Source organism: Polistes dominula, unplaced genomic scaffold, assembly GCF_049000335.1.
Source record: "Polistes dominula isolate Pdom_NZ unplaced genomic scaffold, Pdom_raw_medaka contig_29, whole genome shotgun sequence".
NCBI lineage: Eukaryota > Metazoa > Arthropoda > Insecta > Hymenoptera > Vespidae > Polistes > Polistes dominula.
The window spans coordinates 139,614-162,093 of record NW_028300865.1 but is presented as its reverse complement, the minus strand read 5'-3'; the positions used below and the strand labels follow the sequence as shown (position 1 = coordinate 162,093).

Genomic DNA, 22,480 nt, shown 5'->3' with positions numbered 1-22,480 from the left:
CTCCTCCTCCTCCACCACCTCGTGGGTCCTCTGGACCGACGCAGCAGAACGGGAGGAAGAAAAGGGGGGAAGCTGGGGCTTGGGTTTGGGCTTGGGTTTGGGCTTGGGTTAGGGGGTGGTAGTTGGAGGTAGGAGTAGGACGAAAGGGCGGGGTGGGATGGGAAGGGAGGCAGGGGAGGAAAGTCGAGTTCGTCGATGACGACGAACACGAGCCAGCTAGCCAGCCAGCCAGCCGTCGCGTTGATCCGTCGTCGTCGTCGCGGCGCTGGTTGGCTGGTTGGTGGTGGTGGTTCATTGAAAATCAGTGCGAATAAGGTTTAACGTGAGACATCAGCAACAGCAGCAGTAGCAGCAGCAACAGTAGCAAGGGGAAAATCATCGTTCTTTATTTTTCTTTATCTTTTTCTCTTCTCTATTCCCATTAATTCTTATTCTTCTTATTCTTTTTTCCCATTTTTGTCAAAGAGGACACTAAACCCAAGGAATATCAAGAGAAAAAAAGAGAAAAAGATAAAGGGTTACCAGAAAAAAAAAATAAAAAGGGACACCAAGGTACCCGAGACTAAGAGAAAAAGCTCTTGGGCGAGAGTCTCTTGGAAAAAGAAAAAAAAAGGGGGGAAAGGAAAGAGAAAAAAGGTGGTGATAGTAGGGAAGGGTGGGAGGAGGTGGGAGGAAAAGGAGAAAGATGGAGAAGGTGAGATAGACTAGGGGGAAGAGATGAGGGTGAAGGCTGAATAATAAGGGGGATAAAAGAAGAAGAGGAAGAAAAAAGAAAAAGATAAACACGAAGGAAAAGAGAAAGAGTAGAGACTGATGATGATGGTCATGGTAGAAAAGGAGATGGGAATAAGAAAGGTGTCGGTGTGTTGACATCTCTAGCCTCGGAGAGGGTGTCTCGTGTGCGCTCGACGTAACTCTACGGCTAGCTTTGGGGCTATTGCTGAAGATGATGGAAGAGAAAGAGGAGGAAAAAGAGGAGGGGAATTAGAGAAGGAAGCCTAGTTTCAAGCATCGATCTCGAAGCGTCGGCGCAGCTACCACAACTGGGTGCTGGTACTGGTACTGGTGCTGGTGGTGCTGCTGTTTCTGCTGTTGTTACTGCTGGTGTTGCTATTACTGCTGCTGGTGTTGCTGTTACTGCTGCTGCTGCTGCTGCTGCTGCTGCTGCTGTTGCTGCTGCTGCTGCTGCTGCTGGCGCCGCCGCTGTTGTTACCTCTGGTAAAGGTGGTGGGTTGTAATAGTAGTGGTGGTAGTAGTAGTGGTGATGGTGGGGTAGTAGTGGTGGTGGTAGTAGTGGTACACTGCTGCTATGAGAATGGCGCGAGTGCTAGAGGAAGACGCGGAATCGTCGCATCATCCTCCGTTCGTCGGAGGAGAGCCGCGACAGAAGAAGGACGACGACGACGACGACGACGACGACGACGACGACGAGGACGACGACAACAGTGTTGTACCGTTTATTAAAGAAGAAGAAGAAGAAGCGGTGCAGTCTGACAGGCTGCTGCTACTGCTGCTAATGCTGTTGCTGATGGTAGTGGTGGTGGTGGTGGTAGTGGTGAACGTAACGATTCGATAAAACGACAATTTCAATAAATCGAACCTTTTTTTTTAGCGCTTTTTCTCTTACCTAATGACAAGGTAAAAAAAGAATATATATAAGACGCTATAATATATATCTATATATATATAACATAATTATACAAGAGTGTTCAGTTTTGGAGAAGTATGCTGAACAGAGAGATAAATATTTCGTCGTTGTCATTGATATCGACGATTAATAAAAAGAAGCTCATTATGAGGATCACTATGAGGACAAGTAAAAGGAGGAGGATAACAACGTGGAAGTTGTTGCACCAGGTGAAGTGGGCCGAGATTATTTTGGGTCTTCCCGATGGAATGCGAGCAGCCGATCGAACGGCACCACGACAACGACTCGTCGACGACGAAGGCGACCACCTTTCGTGTTTTCCCGCGTAATTTGCCAAAGACCAAAGACCACGGACTGACGGACAGCGGCGGTGGAACCGAGGCGGCGGCAACGGCGGGTAATAATAATTACACGCCAACGAACCCAACAACTGCCCAACAACAAAATATATATATATATCTATATATTTTTGACCAAACATTTAACAAACGAGGAACCTAAACCCATTGGTTATTGGCTCTTCTATATTTTTCTTTCCATTTTGTTTTTTTCTTCCAAGTCTTCTTGTAACTCTGTCTTTTTTTATTTATTTTCCTTTTTTGTTTTTATCAAATTAACTAACCTACTATCTAATACAATCCTGACCATTTAAAAAAAGACTTTCGAACAATCTTCGAACATTTACCCCTCCTCTCTTCTAAATATATTTTTTCTTTTCCTTTTATTTGTTTTTTTCTTTTCTTTTGGTACAAAAAAGATACGCAACACTTAACGTTAGCAGATTAAAACGGATCATTATTACCACTTAAGCGATCAGAACTGACGACAAAATATCCCGTTATCCTCCTATAACGAAAATTTAAAATATGGATTGCTGCAATTACGTCGAAGCGTACACCCCTGGCAATCATTTTTATCAACAACAACAACAACAACAACAACAACAACCACAACAACATCATCATCAACAACAGCAACTGCAACAACAACAACTGCAACTGCACCAGCAACAACAACAACAACAACAACAACAACAACAACAACAACATCAGCAGCAACAACAGCAAGCCTACTTTTGTTACAACAATGCTAGTGTTGCTCCATACGCGAATTATGGTACCGCACCGATCTCGAACATGCTCGAGACTAATGCACGTTACAATCCTGCTGTTGTGCCAGCTGCTTATCATCCGACAGGTAGAATAATAATTAATTAATCCCCTTCAACTGATTGCAAATTTTCGCATGAATATATCATTACCCTTTCTAGTAATGTACGTTTCCCTTTAAAAAAAAAAAAAAACAACTCAAATACCCCTCTTTTTTAGCCTTCTGTTTAACCGTAATGAAAGAACGTCGATAATAATCCAAACGACACACGGAACATGTTGGCTTCTTTATTTTCTTTATTTCTTCTCGTCTTCTCCCGTAAAAAGGCACATCGATCGGGGTGGGTGGAGGTTTTATTCGTCGTCATCGTCGTCATCGGCGTCGAATTATTATCCGTACGATAAGTTCGGTTGATAAACACGATCGATCGGGGAGAGGGGATCGGGGATGGGGGGTCTGGAAGGATGGGTCGTTACGGTTAATTGGATTGACCTCGATCGTGGGGGGGGGTAGCAATAGTAGTAGTAGTAACACCATCTCCAACAACGAGAATGTTATGATTTATATTTATTTCCAAAGATAAAAGGACACGTTCTCGTAATGATAAGAATTCATTGAAACTGGGATTTGTGTGTCTTATTTGTATGATATACTTTAATTTCATAATTAAAAGTGATATTAAAGTTGAACGAAATAAGACAAGACCGTAAATATGTTAATGGGGTTATCATCCTATAAGATAAAATAAAATAAAATAATCTGTTTTAACAAGAACATCTTATCTGTTCACAGATTATGTCTATAATCCAAAAGAGGCTAGAATGCGAAAAGCTATGCGCGAGCAAAGCAGAGAATCCTCGAGACGTTCGATAGTTCAGAATACGATCGGGAATTCACAGAAGAATCATCTTGGATCTTCTTCAACGTCAACATCAACGACGACTACGATTACAACGACGAAAACCACAACACCACCGCCTCCACCACCACTACCACCACCACCACCCCCACTACCAACATCATTAACAACAACGACGACTACTACGTCATCTTCTTTGACTGAAGAATTCTTAAATCAACAACCACAACATAGGAATCATCATCATCATCACCATCATCATCATCATCTTGATTGTGGTTCTTCAGGATTATCAAACAATTATCAGACAGTTCATTTCATTGATCATACACCACGTCAACAGCATCAACTTGCTGATCATCCTGCTGATCGGTCAATGATGCCACCAGAATCTTGGTGTCCAGCTATAGTAAATGATTCACGTTCTAAATGTGGGTACAATGAAAGAGGAACTGAATGGTATACCACCGGTGGTGTTAACGACGTTAACGTTGATCAAAGATCACGACTCGCCATGCAACAACATCAACTTATTTTTCAACAACAACAGCAGCAACAGCAGCAACAACAACAACAACAACAACAACAACGACAACAACAGTTTCTTTTGGGCAAACAACCGATAGATATTATCAGTTATCGTGCTGCAGCCGCTGCTGCTACTGTTGCAGCTGCTGCTAATCTTGAAAGAGAAATGATTAGACGTCAACAAATGATTGCGAATTATCAATTAACTGAATTCCCTGATAAACAAAAGTGGAGTCCTTATCAGGTGATGATATTCTCTTAATCAAGTTCTTTTTTTGAAAGATTTACATTTTTTCTAAATTATATTATTTAATTTTCGTTTATATAATATATGTTTGTTCTTAATTTTTATCCTTGCGTTTTATTTGATTTGGTTTTTTTTCGTAGAATACCTCCCATATGCATCATCATCATCATCATCATCAACAACAACAACAACAACAGCAGCAACAACAACAACAACAACAACAACAACAACATACAAGAACGATCCAATTGCCTACCCCACCTCAAATTGCTATACCTTATAATGGCAGACAGGAAACAACTGCTCAAGGAACTTGGGGTCATTTCAGCAGTCACAATTTGCCTACTTGTAAATTAATAATTAACCTTTTTATATATGATTGATATATTATAAATAATATATGGAATATAATATATTCTCTTATATCAGATGTTCCTGGTGTTATTCGTAACGTTACGATGCACGGAATACGTCAGGCCATATTTTTGCGAGACAATACGTCCAATAGGCAAGAATTTACTGATAATCAATCGCAAATACCACCTTACGTTTCACGAAAACGCGAACTCTGTGACAATTCTAATCAATCTTATCCGACAACGGAGAATCAGGTACTTATATACATATATAATTAATTAATTTTTCTTTTCTTTTTAAATCTTTGAAGTGCTGAATATTATCAAATAAAGTGTAAGAACGACGGGATACTTTATTACTAGTATGGTTGTGTTTCGTTGATTGATTTTACTAATAATTTACATTATTTTACATTGAAATATTAATAAACACATATATGTACACGTATATGTATAATTTGGATGCATATATGCCGGACGCATATAACAGTAAAAGGATTAATTGTATTCAAATATAATGTTATTTGTTTAACTGTAATAAAAGAATTTAAAGAAATAAAGATAAATTAGGGATGTGTATTTGAAAATGTTTACAGATACCCGTAGAAACATCTACATCGGCTAGTATGATTCAGCCTAGAAAGTGTGAGATCGTTAAAGAAATGAAATGGCAATCTAATCCCGTGTCAAGTCCAAGGATTTTCAATGGATTATTAATTCCAGCGACGGTAAAGTAGAACTTTTGAAAATAAAAGAAAGGAATACAATTGTTTAACCCTTTCAATACGGCGAAAAATGGTTAAACCAGTTTTAACTTAAACACTTTGTTCAATACTTTTCAATTCTACTCACATTAGGCTCAGAACTTTAACCCTGTTCATGTTAGACTCAAAACTTAACAATTATTTTCATATTGGGCAAACATTTTGATTATTATTGAATAATAATGTATTATTTTAATGTCAGTAGATGACATCAAAAAGACCAAGGGATCAAGAAAAGGATTATTACGATCGTAATTCCTCCGAGAGTTTCGAATCTAAGAAACCAAATTTAACTCAACCCTTGCCAGGATTTCATCAAGCATTTGGTTCAACGGAGATTGGAAAATTCTCGAGATCGGAATATTTTGCTAACATGGTTGGCGAGAAGAGTAATAATAATAATAATAACAATAACAATAACGAAGTAATAGAAGAAGAGGATAATAAAAAAGACGACGTAAGTCGGATGATAATGAACGTGTCGGAAATGAATGGCACGGTTTTACCTATGATAATGACGACGATGATGACGACGACAACAACAACGACAACGACAACTTCAAATTCTAATTCAACGAACTTCGATGACAAAGATGTTAAACTTAAAAGTGAAATTGTGGAAAACAATGAACCGTCAAATGAAACGTCGAGTTTTGACGTTGCCGTCGTTGAATCAAATGTCAATACTTTCCCAACGTCGTTGTCATCTTCATCGTCATCCTCGTCGTCGTCATCTTCTTCGTCATCGTCATTGTCGTCATTGTCATTAATGTCAACCGATGCTTATTGCGGACAACAAACCATTGTTTCGTCTTGGCACAGTCCGCACGTCGGTCCTGTAGGTAGTGAAATTTAATAAGTGTATATTATTCAATCAAACAAAAACAAATAAACAAAAGAGGTTGCGATAAATAATCGCGACAAAATTTATTCGTTAAGTATTTAGTGGTCGTCTTCCCGTCGATAAAATCGATCGATCATTAAAAGAATGAAAAAAAAGAAAAAAGAAGAAGAAGATTTCGGATTTTGTCCGAGAACAATAAAACAACAACAACAAAAAAAACTATGTGCCAATGTGTGCTAATAAAAAAAAAAAAAGAAAAGAAGATTATTATAATGATGATGATTACGAGAGATTAATAATGGTGATGATAGTTGTTCGTCGTTAAGATGATTATAATTATGATGATGGCACAAATAAATAGCCTTCTTAATCAAATGAATAAAATGATAATACAATGTGCGGATAATTATGATAATTGAGATGGGAAAGGGATGGGATTATTGGTGAACTAAAATCAACATAATTCGATACAAATTTCTCATTTATGATTTATATTAACAATATTAATATAATAAATAATAGAAAAATAAATCATAAAAGATAAGAGATATATTTGTATTTAATTACTTTTTTATGTTGAATTTAGTACATCCGTCATAATTATTGGCACAATTTATTTATACAGTTGTATATGTACTTAATACGTACATATATTATTATGTTTATACAAAATGAATAATATAACGCGTATCACACACACACACACACACACTAATAATATATATTATAATATATGTTTGGTATATTTATTAACGTAAAGTACATTTATATATATACAAAATTATTCTCTCTAATTTATTTTATATGTGTGTATATTTTTTAAATATTTTATTGTAATATATTTCAACAATTCTTTTAATATGTGTAAAAATGTGATCTCGTTATATTATTCAATTTGTATGTTCGGTTATCGATGTTACAGAGGAAAGAAATTACTGAAAAAAAAAAATATATATATATGTATAAATATATATGTATATATTTATAATTCTTTCGTTAGGAAAGAGACATAGAATTATTCTCTTTGGTGATCGATCGATGAAAGACTTATCGTCTTGCAAGTTCTGACGGTATTTTTTTTATATTCTCTCTTTCTTTTTTTTTTTTTTTTGAAAAGAAAAAAGAGAGAAGTAAAAAAAAAGAAACAAATAAAAATAGCCGACGGAACGTATGCTTATCCAATAGGATTATAAAATTAAGGGAGAGCACGTAATCAATGCGCGAATCAAATCAAAAAGAAGAAAATGAAAATGAAAAAGAATGAGTAATAAAAAATAACAAAAAAATATATAGAGGGTCGATTAAAAGATGATCAATTTACGCGCTGACGTTGCGAACATGAGAGAAGAAAAAAAAATGACAGATATAATAAGCAACTAATAATAAATTCGTGTCGGGCATAATATCCTGTACCTAGAATGGGACCAAATTAATGAATATAAAAGAAAGAAAAAAAGAAGAAAAAGAAGAAAAAAGAAAAGAAGAGCAAAAAAAAAAAAAAGAAAAAAAGGATTCAAGGAACAACATTTATTTTACGTTTCACCGTCGCACTTTGCGGTCCCACGTATTGTCGCACGAAACAAAAAAAAAAAAACGTTCTCTCATTCTGTTCGCACGATCGCTCGAAGATTCGATTAGCATACATTGGCCAAGTGCTTTTTGACAAACTAATCCTTGTTAAGATATTCGGATTTAACTGAAATCAAATTTAACCTAAGATAAAATCAATGGCGGATTAAGCGATCTCGTTAGGCCCCGATAAGTCTCCCCGAAGGTTCAAAGAAAATTATTTTTCTTTTTTTCTTAATAAGTTCATTTAATATAGTGTAATTATGTAAAATGATTGTTATACGACTGGGGGGGACATACATTTGCAACAGGTGAATTGTCTTTTCATTGGTTGATCATTTCCTTACTGAATAGAATAGAATCAAAATCAATTTATAATGAATTTCTTGATTCTATTGATACTTTTAAAATATAAATAATTAACTTTATTGTTTAAATATATGTTTCATTGAAAGAATTATTATTAAAACAATTATTATAAGACAGATGGTTTAAATTACGAGATTGAAGTCATCATTTAAAAACGCCGAAACTTTCTTGATACTTTATTTTATTCTTCTAACTGAAGTTAAAGGGTCCAAAAATTTGTAACCCTTTTGGGACTCCCACGTGACTTGATCCGCCACTGAGAGAGAGAGAGAAAGAGAGAGAGAGAAAATAATTTATCGCTATCGATTTACCTAAACCAACACAAAGAAGACTTTTACTTATTCCGCAAAACTACATTTCTCCTAATTAATGATAAATAATCATTGTAAGTAGTGACCATGATCGATTCGATAGGAAAAAAAAAACCATATTTATTGATAGATTAATCTGACAATTGTCTACATACGAGGAACATACGTCATACATTTTTATTATTAATATTATTATTATTTTATTTTATTATAATTTTTTTTTTTCAAAACGATTTTTCTTTTTTTTTTTTTATTTAAATAAGATGAAACGTATAAATGAAAAATGAAAGGAGAAAGATATCGCAGCAGCTGTGTTCAGATTCATGCGTATTATAATAGGTGGGAAGAAATAAAATAAACAGATATAGTTACAGAATATGTGGTATTAATGAAAGAGAAAGTAGAGACAACGTTGCGAGAATATTTTAACACACTATCGGTGGGAACGTTGTGAGTTTGACTCACTCCTGTAGCGGGCGAAAATGAGCGAAATATGAAAGCAGTGCACTTTTTCGAAAACATGTTATATCTTCACATCTAATAGTAGGCATTTCAATGAAATTTGAATAATAGCTCCATGAAAAACTGAATGCAGCTGAAAAACTGCACAAAACTTGCAGTGTCAAAATAGCACATTTCATCAAATTATTAGTTTTTCTTCAAAAAACAAACATTAGTAAGTGTTTTGCTGAAACTTAACTTACGTTCTGTATAAAACGTATTAATACACGACCCGCCGATAGTGTGTTAACATAAAAATCGTTATTATCGTTTATTTTTATTATATTTTTTATTTTATTTTGTTTTAATTTCTTATTTCTTTCTTTTTTTTTTTTATTGGGAAAGAGAGAGAGAGAGACAAAGAATGATATTGAAAAGAACTGACGAAATAGAAAACAACATAAATTATTGGAAGTAATAATTAATACACACACACACAGACAAAACATATCGAATTTGTTTAACTAAATATCGGCTTATCATTAACTTGTCGCATAATTATTTTAATATTGGAAATTAATTTGTTAATTGCATAATGTGTAATTGAAAAGACAAAAAAAAAGAAAACAACAAATTATATCTAAACAACGAACAAAAGTTAAAATGATAGGAAAATATGTTTGGGATAGGGGTAGAAGTGGGATTTTGGCGAGAGAGTGGGGGAAGGTAGCATAAAAGTTTATAAATTTTTCATCATTCAATCTTGTATAACCTGATGAATACAGTTTTGATATAATCATTTCTACAAAATATTTTCATTATATTTAAAATTATAATATTTAATATAGAAATGATATAAACAACAACAACAACAACAACAAAATTATTATTAAAAGGCAAGAGGATGTGTGTTGCAACAATAAGACTGCAAATATTTGTAAATGGAAATGATTGAAACGATTGTATTACCAGTGACGAATTAAACGTTCACGTAAGGCCCCGAAATACCAAAAAAGGATCCCAAGATTTGAAAATCTTGTTTTTTTTTTTTATTAGATTCGGTGGAAAATGACGTTTCGTTTTATTTCTCATGATTCTGTTTTCATATTTTCGATTATTTTTCTTTATTAGTTTATTAACATTACTGTTATGTTTTTTTTTAGAGTGGGTGGTGCCTTACTTGATTTCATTCGTCACTGTATATGGGATGATGATTGGTAATGCAATTTTATATGACTATTCGTTTGTCTATTTCTTTTTGGAAGAGGAAAAGAAAAAAAAATAATAGAAAAACATACAATATGACGCGTAAAATGAATTTGTTTAAACAAAAAAAATAATAATAATAATAAATACGAACAAATTAATCGCGAGAAGTCCTAAGTTTGAAAAAGATTAACAAAAAATATGTATGTATATGTATGTATGAATGCAGGCATGTGCGACGAGTGTATGTGCGCGTATGTATGTGGGTATAAGTGTGCGTGCACACAACGAAAGAATAAAAAAAGAAAAAAAAACAACAACAAGCCATATGGTTGAAAAAAATAGGTGAAATAATTTTTTGGCTCCGTAATTATTAATAATTTAATTAATTAATTATCGATATGAATGATGCATTTCGTGCGAGAATACGCCGCAATTCGAAAGATCAAAAAAAAACAAAAAAAACAAAAAAATACTTTTATTATAAATGGAACATTGTGTACAGTTGTTGTAAGAAAGAATGTGATGAATACGCGTGTCCTCCGTGCGACAGTAAAGAGAACAAAGTATTATGAAATATGCGTTTTTTTTTTTATATTATATACGTATATATATTATATTTTATTTTATTTTGTTTTGTTTGTCCCCAACCATAGATTCCAGAAAGATATGTATCCGTTCCAAGAATTTTTCCTATTCCTATGGCATGTCCAAACATCTTTAAAACAACCGAGGTGATCGACGATACGAAAAAACATAATGAATTATATTCAAGGACGGTTAATGATGACTATTATTATTGGTTTGCTAAACAAACTGGGAATAAAATTGCCAAATTTTCTAATGGTAACACAGTAAGTACCCCCCTTTCTTTTTATATCGATAATATTAATATAATAATACATATATATATATAACACACTATGAAAGTATAAAATCTGTTAGTTCTTGAAATAACTATATCAATTATTTAAAATATAAAATAAAACAGAATTACTTTTTTATATTGGTAATATTATATAATATATATATATATATATATGTTATCGTGAAAGGTATACAATATAAAAATTCTTGAAATAATTATTCCCCAATTAATTAAAAGTAATAAATATAAAACATAATGAAATACTTGAATTAATGAATGACTTTTGACGAGTGTCAAACAATTAAAAATTAAATGTTAATAATGTAAGTAAAATTTCTAAAACTTATATACAGATATGTACAAGGCCATCTGAATGTGTTCATCATGCCAAAGAAGTAGAAGATTTTCCAAAGAATTCAACAACAACAACAACAACAGTCGCTAGTTTATCGAATATCGAAACTATACTTCATCGTTATAATGGAAAATGTTGTATATTGATTAACGAAGAAGATGATCACATGGATGATAAAAACTATATTTTAATTGATACGGATAATAGCGATGACAATAGCAGTAGTTACATTGAAGAAGATGAGGATAATAATAGTAATCATAATAATAGTAATGATGATAATATCAAGTTCAATGAAAATAATCACCCTTATCATTACGATAATAATCGTAAAGAATCATCCACCCCTAAATGTTCCAAAAATTAAATTCATTTCTATAATCAGGATTTTTCTCAATATTAAATAATATTTCATCGTCAAATTAAAATTTATATTTTTCCTTAATACTTTAAAAAAAAATAATAATAATAATAATAAAAATAAAAATAATAATAATTTGTCAATGAGATTATTATCAAAGATGCGTTTTATTATTTTGTTTTTTTTCTTTGCGAAAGGTTCGACAATAATATATCGAATTTAATTGCATTCTATTATAAAAAGACAATGTTTTATTATTTTAAAAGAGTAAAAAAAATTATAATAATAATTAAAAAATAAAATGTGTGATAGGAGGAAAGTTAGTTTTGATCGCAATGTCAAAAATTTGCAAAAAAATAATTGTAGGTGATCCAATAGGGTTGTACAAAATTTCTTTTTTTATTTTTACTGAATTATATTATATAAAAGTATTATATTATATATTTCGTTTTATAAAAATTTATCGAAATTGAAGCAACCCGTCGGCACGTAGAATTATTTTTCATCAATGGAATGAATTTTCTTTTTTTTTATCCAATGTTTGGCAAAAATTGGGTCAGATTTTCTTTTTTATTTTTTTTTTTTTTTTGAAATTGTTCGATCAAGATTAAGTAAGTTTAGTGTTGATTCAATTTATTCTTATTTGTTTCCTTATCAAAAAAAAAGATCTAAAATAAATACTAGCCTAATAAAACCTTCTTGAAAGGTTTTAATCTTTTTAAATGTATATGTTGAAAAGAAAAAAAAGAAAAAAACATGTTCAAACAACCGTTGAAACAATATTATAAAAAAAATCTATTCCCGTATTTTTCATTATTGCATTTGTTTGATTTACAAAATAAAACTGTAAAAAATATACGATTTGTAAACAATGAAATAAAAGGTCCCATATACATATAGATATTTATAGAAACTATTAATAAAGAAATTTTATGAAAAGACCAATGGTAGAAAAGCTTAGAACCTCTATGGGGGTAAACCACCGACAAACGTGATAAAAATTAAATGAATGGTTTTTTTCTTTTTCTAATCTAAAAGAAAGAAAGAAGGAAAGAAAAAAAAGAAGAAAGGTGCAAGCTACCTAACTGTAGGCAGGTAGCTGTATTATATTGTATATACATGAAAGACAACCTGCTATAAACCTCCATGATTCATCTAACGCATCACGAGGAAACTCTAAAAAGTTTTATTACCTTTGCCACCGGGTTGAAACAGCCAGAAAGATCGCGAGTGGTTGTGCTTTCAAAAGATTTAGAAAAAAAGTAAACATTAATCTAAATTCAACATTGAATTAGTATACTACCATGTATACGGTATATGCGTTCTTTCAATTTTATTTGTATTATTTTATCAAATAAAATATCACACGTATGAATATTAAAAATAGAAATGGATATAAAGAAATTAGAAAACTTTCTTTAAATTTACCAACGACATGAATTTGTAGAAGATCTCACACATTGAACACAAATAAATCACACGGTACCGAGATACAACAAACAAAAAAACGGTCTTCCTGGTCAAATGTTTCTGACCAGTAAAGAAGAAAAAAGCCGATTCTTACGAGTCGTACAATTTCTGTTGATTTTACTAATTTAAGATGAAAATGTTCAGACTTCGAAAAATTCCACATCGCTTTTTTGGTGGCTTACCTTGTTGTTGACTTCTCGCAATCAAAAACTCGAAACAAGCTAACAAACGGTTAATAAGTATCTTTCGAAATAATGGAAGAGTCCCACAATGATCGAAAAATGTTATTTATCAGAATTCACAGAAAAACACCCTCTTAACATTAAACCAATGAACATATAAAATAACGTTTAAACACTTTATATGTAAACAACATTGTACAATAAAAACGTTCTTCTTATTCAATGAATAAACTTGAAACGAGATCGTTCAAAACTGATGATGATGATGATGATGATCATGAGGAGGAGGATGATGATGATGATGATGATGATGATGAGGATGATGATGATAGGCGGACTTTGACTAAACTCCACCGTAAAAACTTAAATACGATACGAATATAAGTTCCACAATTCATGATGGCGGATAAATGGTAGCGCGTAGTCGAACGACAATTGGCTAACAGGTAGAATTAGAGGCGGTAACAAGTAACGTCCTTGAACGGCTTAGGTGGAGATGGTAACCAGTAATATCGTTTCTTTCGAGTTTCACCGAATAATTTGTAAAAGATAACAGCCAATGCAGAATGAACGTGTAGAGCAACTGCCATGTTTTTACCTGTTGTAATAAAAAAAGAACGGAAAATAACAGTTGTATGTTGTTGATGTTGGAGGTAGTAGTTGGGGTTGGGGAGGGGATGCTTGGTGAGGGTAGGGAAAGGGGAAGGGTGGGGACGGGGGGTGCTGGGGTTAGACTCTTTGTAATTCCTGTCTTTTAATTAGCACCCTAAAGGAACACCTTAACGGAGTTGGTCAGCCAAGAAAAGAGGATGGATGGATGGTAGTAACGTTTCTTCTTTTAAGAAACCCGACAGACCACCTTCTGTCTGTTCTCTCTCTAAAAAGAGAGATAGAGAGAGAGAGAAAAGATATAGAAGAAGGAAAGGTCGTTTTTGAGGAGAAACTGAGAGGTGTCGTAGCTCGTCATCAGTCTTAGTTTCGTCTTCGCCGGATAGTGTGAAATATCGCGACCAAGTGTTACGAGTTTCTCTCTTTACCTCCACTACAGGAGGGTGTTGGTGCGGTGGTTATTTCTAAAAAGATAGTTCAGAAGATACCTGGTGTTGCTAGGTGCCGACGATCAACTACGACAATCGACGACGACGACGACGACGACGACGACGACGACGACGACATCCGCGTTCAACGTTCTCCACTCCCTCTACCTTTTGTTTTCTTTTCTTTTTCTATCCATACATCTAACAAATTATTGCCATTTCAAATGATTTTTCGTTATATCAGTTTATCTAATTTCCATTTATTTCTTCCGTTTATTTGAATTTTGTATTCGTGAATTTTAAGGAAAGGGGGAAGCGTGAATTTGATTAAACGAAAAGAGAGAAGGTAAAAAGATAAAAAAAAAAAGGGAATAAAGATGCAACCTGGTAATAATAATCTCGTTGGAGTTACTTCGGTACGTTCGAATTGTCGTGAAAAGGAACGACACAACAGGGTACAGGAACAACAAGATAACGATAATGAACACGAATTAGAACGTGATAACAATGACGTTGAACAATTAAGAACAAATTCTAAGGATAATAATAAAAAATGTAACAACGATGATCGGGATACCTTGTCGAGACAAAATATTTGCGTTAATTCGTTATCGTCCAGTCAAAATTTGCCATTGTCACTTTCGTTAGAGGACAGAGAATTATGGACTAGATTTCAATGTATTACTAATGAAATGATCGTCACGAAAAATGGAAGGTAAGGATGATCGATGATGATCAATGATCGATGATGAACACACTTTTTTTTTTTGTATTTTTGTTTATTAAAACCGTCAGTTAATATAGTATGATTATACTACTCATTTTTGATTATCGAAAAATGAATTATAGAATGTAATTTATATCAGAGAAATTTCCAAAATATTTCTGTCATTGCAATAGTGTTCGTACGAATGAAAATCCACTTTAGTAGCGCAAAATATTGAAAAATGTCAATGTCTTAAAAAAAGAAACATTGTAATCATGTTTCGATGTATCATCGATTCTTATGTTTGAAATCATGGTATTTCGATAATCAAAATAAAGTAAGATAGGCACGTGCGACTAATAAAGAAAAAAGGAAAAGAAGCAAAAAAAATATATCCAATGAAAAGAAACGCATAATTTGGTTGAAGAATAAAGATGTATAATATTGTATCGTGTAATAAAACTTTATGATACTCACGATTATTCTTCTTCTTCTTCTTCTTCTTTTTCTAAACGTAAAACATTTTCGAGACACGTTGTCGGAGTTTCCCAAAAGCAACACACACCTGCATCTTTTAAGGTTTTGCCGACGGGACTGTCTTCTAAAAAAAAAAGAGTTGTCGAACAACGATTTTAGAATCTATACTAACAAAGAAAAAAAAATAATAATAATACACGATGAGAAATGTAAGATCTAAGAATTTCTGTAATATTTCTTTTTTCTTTCTTTCTTTCTTTCTATTCTTTTCTTTTCTTTTCTTTATTTATTTATTTTTCTTCTCCTTCATTTTATCTTGTAAAATATTATTAAAATAAAAATAATTCGTAATAAATAATAATAATAATTATTATTATTATTATCTTAATTAAATGTAAGGACATGGTACGTGGAAAAAAAAAGAAAAGAAAAAAAGACAAAGACGAACTATGCAAGAAATAGAACACAAAGTTGCAAATTGAACTAATTGAGTCTAATAATAATAATAATACCTAGCATATTTGTTTTCTTGCAACTAACACCACCGTATATTTAATATTCTATTCTTACACGAGAAAAATATTATATTTTTTCTATGTAAAAAAACAATATTGACGAACTTAAATCTAATTGTAAATGAAAAATGAATTTTGGTTTTTATTCTAGACGAATGTTTCCGGTGGTTAAAGTATTAGCACAGGGTTTAGAACCGGCGGCCATGTACACTCTTTTGCTTGAATTTGTACAGGTAGATCCTCATAGGTAAGAATATTCTTCAGATTAGTATTATGTTATATTATTTTGTATATATAATAAATATTTGTTTCTGGCATTAGTATTTCGTAATACCATTTATATATTATAATATGTAAGATTTATATATTAATTGTAAAAAAGGAGAAAAAATATTTTACATAATAATAGATGGAAATACGTAAACGGTGAGTGGGTTCCCGGTGGAAAAGCAGAAATCGCACCTCCAAATCCGATTTACGTTCATCCAGAGAGTCCAAATTTTGGTGCACACTGGATGAAAGAAGCTATATCTTTTGCCAAGGTGAAACTGACCAACAAGGCTAACGGTAACGGACAGATTATGTTAAATTCTCTACACAAATACGAACCACGGGTGCATCTGGTTCGAGTTGGTGCCGAAGAACAGAGAACTGTAAGCAATGTTTTACAAACAATTATTATTTTACGATACTCTACTGTTATATACATTTTATTTCACGAGAAATAGTTTGCATTACGGTTTCGGTACATACAACAAATATGTTTTGTCAATTTATATATACATGCGTTTCTATGTAAATGTTATTTAAACGTCAGCAAAGGAAGAAAATAAAATGAAGAAAGATGTGTAACGTAATAAAGTGCAAATAAGAGTTTCTGACTAACATTAAGAGTCATATCCAAGTTGGAATAACGTATTGAAAAAAAAAAGATATATATATATAAAAATAACAAATATATTTATCGAAAGAATTCCTATTATCCCATATAGGTTCTCACTTATCGTTTTCCTGAAACACAATTCATAGCAGTAACGGCATATCAAAACGAAGAAGTTACCAGTTTGAAGATCAAGTATAATCCATTTGCTAAAGCATTCTTGGATGCTAAGGAAAGACCAACGGATACTCAAACGTATCCTCAATGTGAGTTTAATATAAATAATATAATAAGAAATATAGTATTTCAAAAATATAACATTGTTATATGAAAAAATGTAGACTCTAGTGCTTGGTTCATACCACAACCAACTATGGGATGCGAGTATAGTACAACGTCCGGTATAATGGCACCACAAAATCAAACGCAAAACGTCGTTAACAATCATCTAACTCATTCTTACACCGTATCTACTGGTGGACGCAGGATGACGCCGTATTCTTTGAGACACAAATATGCTCAAGATGGTTGGTAATAAATTCATTCAATTTTATTATAAATAATACAAATAGGTAAATATTAAATGATATTTTTTATTCGTATTATAGAGGAACATTTAGACCCATATGGAGCGGTACCACTTTTACATTCAACTACCTACGTGACACCATCCAGTTGGTCACCACGTAGTCCCGAATCTTTACAAAGTTTAAATCCGGCATGTATACCACCACCACCACCACCACCTTCGCAAGAATGGGCAACTTCACCGTCACCCTCGCCAACTTCTTCCTCTCATCCTACGTTAGCCCGAACTGTAGTTGGAACTATGACACCGACGAGTGTTACAGGATGTACACTTTACGTTCCAGCTAGTTTACCATGTAATTCAATGTCGCAGGATCATTCACATAATTCGGATTCGTCCGCTTGGATACACTCAATGGCTTTGTCAGATCAACAACAGCAACATCATCAACAACAACAGCAACACCAACAACACCAACAACAACAACAATCTTATTTAAATTTGAATTTACATCTACATCATCAGATGCCACCTTATACTACCGTATCACATGGCGGATTACATCACGTTTTACATCAAACAGATAACGAGACAATATCATCCGCCAATCAAACTGAATATTCGGTTCATGAATATCATCATGCACCTGTATCTCCAGTACAATCAACTACACCTGATCAACATCTACACAAACAACAGCATCAACACAATATGCAAATGTTGCATCTTCAACCACTTACACAAAATGAAACAACATCAGCAAATGCAGGAGAATACGACGATCCTTCTAAGGAACATCATCATGTATCTGGCGTTTGTTCAAACCAATCTGTCGAAACTTTAAATACCGTACAATCAGATGACGAACGTAGATGCTTGGCTGTGGTGATAGATCGTCACAATCATCATAGACAAAACAGCCAATTGGCCAATACCGATCAACAGACTAACGCTTGGACACCTTTAACACCACCACCAGCTCCTCAAACAACAGCAATTTGATTTACTTTTGTATTATGTACAATCGAAATTAATGTTTTAATGCATTATCGTTAATAAAGGTATTAATACGTTTCTGAAAAACTGCCGCTAAACTATAGGGATTCGGGTATTAATACCTTGTTGCTTAGGAACGATATGCTATACTTTACTACGTTACAACTCGCTAGGAGATGAAATATTAAATGAAATTTATTCCTACAAAATTATTATTACATATACAGAGTATTCTGTATAAAGTTTAACGAGAGACATATTGTTTCCTGATTCATTATTTTATTCAAAAAATATTTTCAGTATATAAAGTATTTCGTTTTTCGTATACAGAATATATGTCAATTAATGTATATTTTTATTTATCCGAACCAATGACTACCCATACAATCTCTCGTCCATTCAGTTTGACATACCCAACACCATTGAAAACCACATCCGGCTCGTGTACACACCATGTGCATACATCCACCTAAAGAAATAATAATTATCGAGGGATTCATTAGGAATAAATATAATGGAGATTAATTGAATTGAAAATGATTCCGAAATGATAATAAATAATACCATCTCTTTCAGTAGGTGTTCTACATTTTGGACAAGGTTTAGTTAATATTTGTATAGTCTTTTTACTAGCTTCATCCCATTTAGCCTAAAATAAAAGTTATGCATAAGATTCTTGCAATATTACGTAATCATATCTTTTAAAAAAATAATAATTATGTAAATACATCTTTAGCCTTTTGGGGATCAATGGTGTAGCCATTAAATACAGATTTACTATTAGATGCTTCAGATGATTGTAATTCGCATTCTCCCATATGAAATCCTTGTAAACATCTTCTGCAGAATACGTACTGTAAATTACAAGTACAAGTACAGTATAAATAATATATATTTCATGTAATAATTGTGTTCTTAGTATAAAAATAACTATTATATATAAGCTATTCCATTAAAAATCTAATTCATGTATTGGCTTACACCACAACCAGCGAAACATTGAATTTTACGGCATTCTTCTTCATTCGCACCATCTTCTATAGATGGTGGTATTATACCCATACCACAATCTGGTCTTGGACAAAGAAATCCACCCTCCCGTAAAACATATTCCTCTGTACCAAATCGTTGATATTGTTCATACTAAATATTAATATGTATTTTTCAATCATTTGTCTTAACTTATATGTCATCTAGTTTTGTTTATTTTCTTGAGATAATGTGTACCTGTTGTGGATTAAGAAGATGAAAATGATGGACTTCTGTAATAAAAGAATTGGGACATCCTGCTGGACAGGGAAGAGTATAATAACCTTTGGTCGTGTCAAATTGAAATTGACGTTCACGTAAACGTACAGAACAATATTCTTTAAAGCAATCTAAGCAAGTTACGTGAGCTCCTTCGCAAGGAAAAACCAATACGGTATCCCTATTGGTATATTGGTAATTCAAAATGAAATATTGAAACGTTTCTTTTTAATTATTATCTAATGTTCTCGATGTACCTTATATCTGTACACGCAAGACAAGGTATGCTCATGGAATTTGGCTTGATATAATAAAGTGGTACTGCCTGGTCGTCTTCACCTAAACTAATATGATTTGCACATTTGAAAAAAAATTGAGCATATAAAACTTGTAATTCTGTTTCCGCATTAGAAGATACCGATGGCTCGCATAACTCATTCTCGCAATGAACCGTTATTCTTTTAGGATGTAAAACGTCTGGCCAACATTGCGGATCTCTGTCGACTGTAACAGCACCGCTGCCACACGATGCACATTTCACTCTTAATTTTCCAGTAGTTACAGCTTTGCATGGTTTTGAACAATATACATAAAAGTGTGCTCGAGTTTCTCGTTGTTCTAATTATCAAATAATATCATGGTAATAACATAATACAATTATAGTTATTATTTCAATGAGATTATAATAAATATAAAATATACATTGTAATACTAACCATCGATAGAAGAATTAGTTTGATTTGTTTCGTCTAATGGCAAATCTGTAAGGGTTTCGTTCATAGGTTTACTTCCACTACTATTAAGTGTCGAATCATAATCAGATCCTTCCGTTGTTACCTCTTCAATAGTATTTACAGAATTGATACTCTTATTAAGTTTTTGATGACGATTTTGAACAGCGTGAAGAATACTTTGTTGACCTAAATCGCATTCCTATCAACAATAACATATATAAATATTTTCTAAATAAGAGATAATAAGATATATTATAATATCTTGTAGATTGTAACACATATTAATATTCATATACCTCTATTACTGTTGAATTATGTAATTCTTTACCAGCAAAAATAATTTTAATATCCTCCGGTGCCATACCCATTTGGGGTGCTAATATTTCTTTAACATTTTTAATATCCCATTTAGGATCTAAATTCACCGATAAAGTATTTCCAGTATTTGTTTTAATATATATACTTAATGAATTGCTAATTTTCTTTTTGCCAAACCATACAAGTTCCAACATCCTAACAAATACATTTATAACAAAATCAAAGAAGAAACTCATAATGGTAAAAATGTACACTGTACAATCTGATCACCATTGCACAATCAATAAATATAATAAACATTATCAATCAACAATGAAATTTAAGCAAACTTATAACTACTAGACCTATCATTGATAACCTAACATATTACTAATGAAAAACATTGTATGCCCGGCAACTAACGCCATCTACAAATACCTTGTAACTCTGTAGATACTTTAATCGATAGATAACGTTGTGTGTTCAAATAATGATAATAATTATCTTATAATAGATAACAATATTATATTTTTTTAGAATATTTCGATTAGAGATTTGATAATAAAAATGTTGTTAATATTTCAACAAAATTCTATGCAATTTTAAATGAATAATTAATAATTATGAAAATAATACATTTTCATTCTATACTTCATATATTTTATTTCAATTGCTTTAAATTGTTTGATTTATTGCGTTTATTAATATTTACATTTAGACACATTAAACTATTATAATTAGAATATTAAAAATAAAGGGAGTAAAGTGTTACTCACCTTTGACTTATTCTTCAATAATAATGATCTTTTTAACGATAACAATTTTTGGTAACAATTATGTTAAAAAAAAAAAAAGCACGAATTAAAAAACTACGTTAATTGTATGCGTACGAATGTAGCACTTATTTCTTCTTTTTTAACACTTGAATACTACGCTAATTTTATCTTTAATTAGTGGCCGGTGGCGCTAATTACGAATTTGTTATATCTCCTCTTTTCCCTATAAAAATAAATAAAATAAAAATATTAAGAAAATCTGGAAATAAGGGTGTTATTCTATTTGCATAGTGAGGACTGTTAAAAAAAAAAAAAACAAAAAGAAAATAATTAAATAAATAAATAACAACAAATTCGATGTAATTATAAAAACGATAGATTAACATGTATAATGCTTAATTAATTATTTTTTTTTACAATTATGTTAAGTACATAATAATAAAATCATTGAATTTATAATATATTTTAAAATATCTATGACACAAAAGACGCATTTTACTCCCACCCATGCAAGGAGAGAGAGAAACTCCTAAAAAAAAAAAAAAAAAAAAATAATATACAAACTTTTTACTTAATGCTATTATCTATATGGGGTTTGCATAGCTCTGTATAGCATAAGAAATTCTATTAGATCGAATTGTTATTAAAAATATATATATATATATATATTTTTGTTTTCTTTGTTTTTCTTTTTCTCAAGATAAATGCATGACTAGAACAGAAAATAGTTGCAATTTTCTTCCACCGTTTAACACATACATTTTTTAATGTCTCGTCAATTGTTTATATGTTAAAAT

General features: G+C 32.1%; 4 protein-coding genes across 5 annotated transcripts; 3 read left to right on the top strand and 1 right to left on the bottom strand.

Annotated features, from left to right (window-relative positions):
* The first annotated feature begins 86 nt into the window (after positions 1 to 86).
* Positions 87 to 7,821, top strand: LOC107068318 (uncharacterized). Of its 2 annotated transcripts, none has more exons than XM_089170422.1 (6): positions 87 to 2,845; positions 3,551 to 4,389; positions 4,533 to 4,740; positions 4,822 to 5,003; positions 5,345 to 5,476; positions 5,715 to 5,839. In XM_089170422.1, the coding sequence occupies exons 1-6, from the start codon at positions 2,515 to 2,517 to the stop codon at positions 5,715 to 5,717; spliced, it is 1,695 nt and encodes a 564-aa protein (XP_089026548.1). In that variant the 5' UTR covers positions 87 to 2,514; the 3' UTR covers positions 5,718 to 5,839. The 2 variants fall into 2 exon arrangements, with proteins under 2 accessions (XP_089026548.1, XP_015180053.2); XM_015324567.2 differs by having other exon boundaries at positions 132 to 2,845; positions 5,718 to 7,821.
* A 3,132-nt stretch (positions 7,822 to 10,953) lies between these two features.
* On the top strand, positions 10,954 to 13,745 carry LOC107068319 (uncharacterized). The gene is made up of 2 exons (XM_015324568.2): positions 10,954 to 11,106; positions 11,474 to 13,745. The coding sequence occupies exons 1-2, from the start codon at positions 10,954 to 10,956 to the stop codon at positions 11,840 to 11,842; spliced, it is 522 nt and encodes a 173-aa protein (XP_015180054.1). The 3' UTR covers positions 11,843 to 13,745.
* Positions 13,746 to 14,182: 437 nt separating this feature from the next.
* On the top strand, positions 14,183 to 18,731 carry byn (T-domain transcriptional activator brachyenteron). The gene is made up of 6 exons (XM_015324718.2): positions 14,183 to 15,240; positions 16,375 to 16,470; positions 16,633 to 16,876; positions 17,216 to 17,369; positions 17,445 to 17,630; positions 17,712 to 18,731. Exons 1-6 carry the CDS (start codon positions 14,903 to 14,905, stop codon positions 18,632 to 18,634), a joined length of 1,941 nt encoding a protein of 646 aa, XP_015180204.2. The 5' UTR covers positions 14,183 to 14,902; the 3' UTR covers positions 18,635 to 18,731.
* A 156-nt stretch (positions 18,732 to 18,887) lies between these two features.
* Positions 18,888 to 21,322, bottom strand: park (E3 ubiquitin-protein ligase parkin). Its single transcript, XM_015324719.2, has 8 exons — positions 20,907 to 21,322; positions 20,593 to 20,809; positions 20,134 to 20,494; positions 19,856 to 20,057; positions 19,610 to 19,771; positions 19,357 to 19,482; positions 19,193 to 19,277; positions 18,888 to 19,097 (listed from the first exon to the last, which is right to left on the bottom strand). The coding sequence occupies exons 1-8, from the start codon at positions 21,162 to 21,164 to the stop codon at positions 18,988 to 18,990; spliced, it is 1,521 nt and encodes a 506-aa protein (XP_015180205.2). The 5' UTR covers positions 21,165 to 21,322; the 3' UTR covers positions 18,888 to 18,987.
* Between the last annotated feature and the right edge of the window lie 1,158 nt (positions 21,323 to 22,480).

Coding starts and splice junctions, on each gene's coding strand:
- LOC107068318 (XM_015324567.2), top strand. CDS start 2,515: ATGGATTGCTGCAATTACGTCGAAGCGTACACCCCTGGCAATCATTTT. Junction 4,390..4,532: donor AAAAGTGGAGTCCTTATCAG/GTGATGATATTC, acceptor TTTTTTTCGTAG/AATACCTCCCATATGCATCA. Junction 4,741..4,821: donor CAGTCACAATTTGCCTACTT/GTAAATTAATAA, acceptor CTCTTATATCAG/ATGTTCCTGGTGTTATTCGT.
- LOC107068319 (XM_015324568.2), top strand. CDS start 10,954: ATGGCATGTCCAAACATCTTTAAAACAACCGAGGTGATCGACGATACG. Junction 11,107..11,473: donor AATTTTCTAATGGTAACACA/GTAAGTACCCCC, acceptor ACTTATATACAG/ATATGTACAAGGCCATCTGA.
- byn (XM_015324718.2), top strand. CDS start 14,903: ATGCAACCTGGTAATAATAATCTCGTTGGAGTTACTTCGGTACGTTCG. Junction 17,370..17,444: donor TACTCAAACGTATCCTCAAT/GTGAGTTTAATA, acceptor GAAAAAATGTAG/ACTCTAGTGCTTGGTTCATA. Junction 17,631..17,711: donor ACACAAATATGCTCAAGATG/GTTGGTAATAAA, acceptor TTCGTATTATAG/AGGAACATTTAGACCCATAT.
- park (XM_015324719.2), bottom strand. CDS start 21,164: ATGAGTTTCTTCTTTGATTTTGTTATAAATGTATTTGTTAGGATGTTG. Junction 20,495..20,592: donor AACTAATTCTTCTATCGATG/GTTAGTATTACA, acceptor TTTGATAATTAG/AACAACGAGAAACTCGAGCA. Junction 19,098..19,192: donor AACACCTACTGAAAGAGATG/GTATTATTTATT, acceptor TTATTTCTTTAG/GTGGATGTATGCACATGGTG.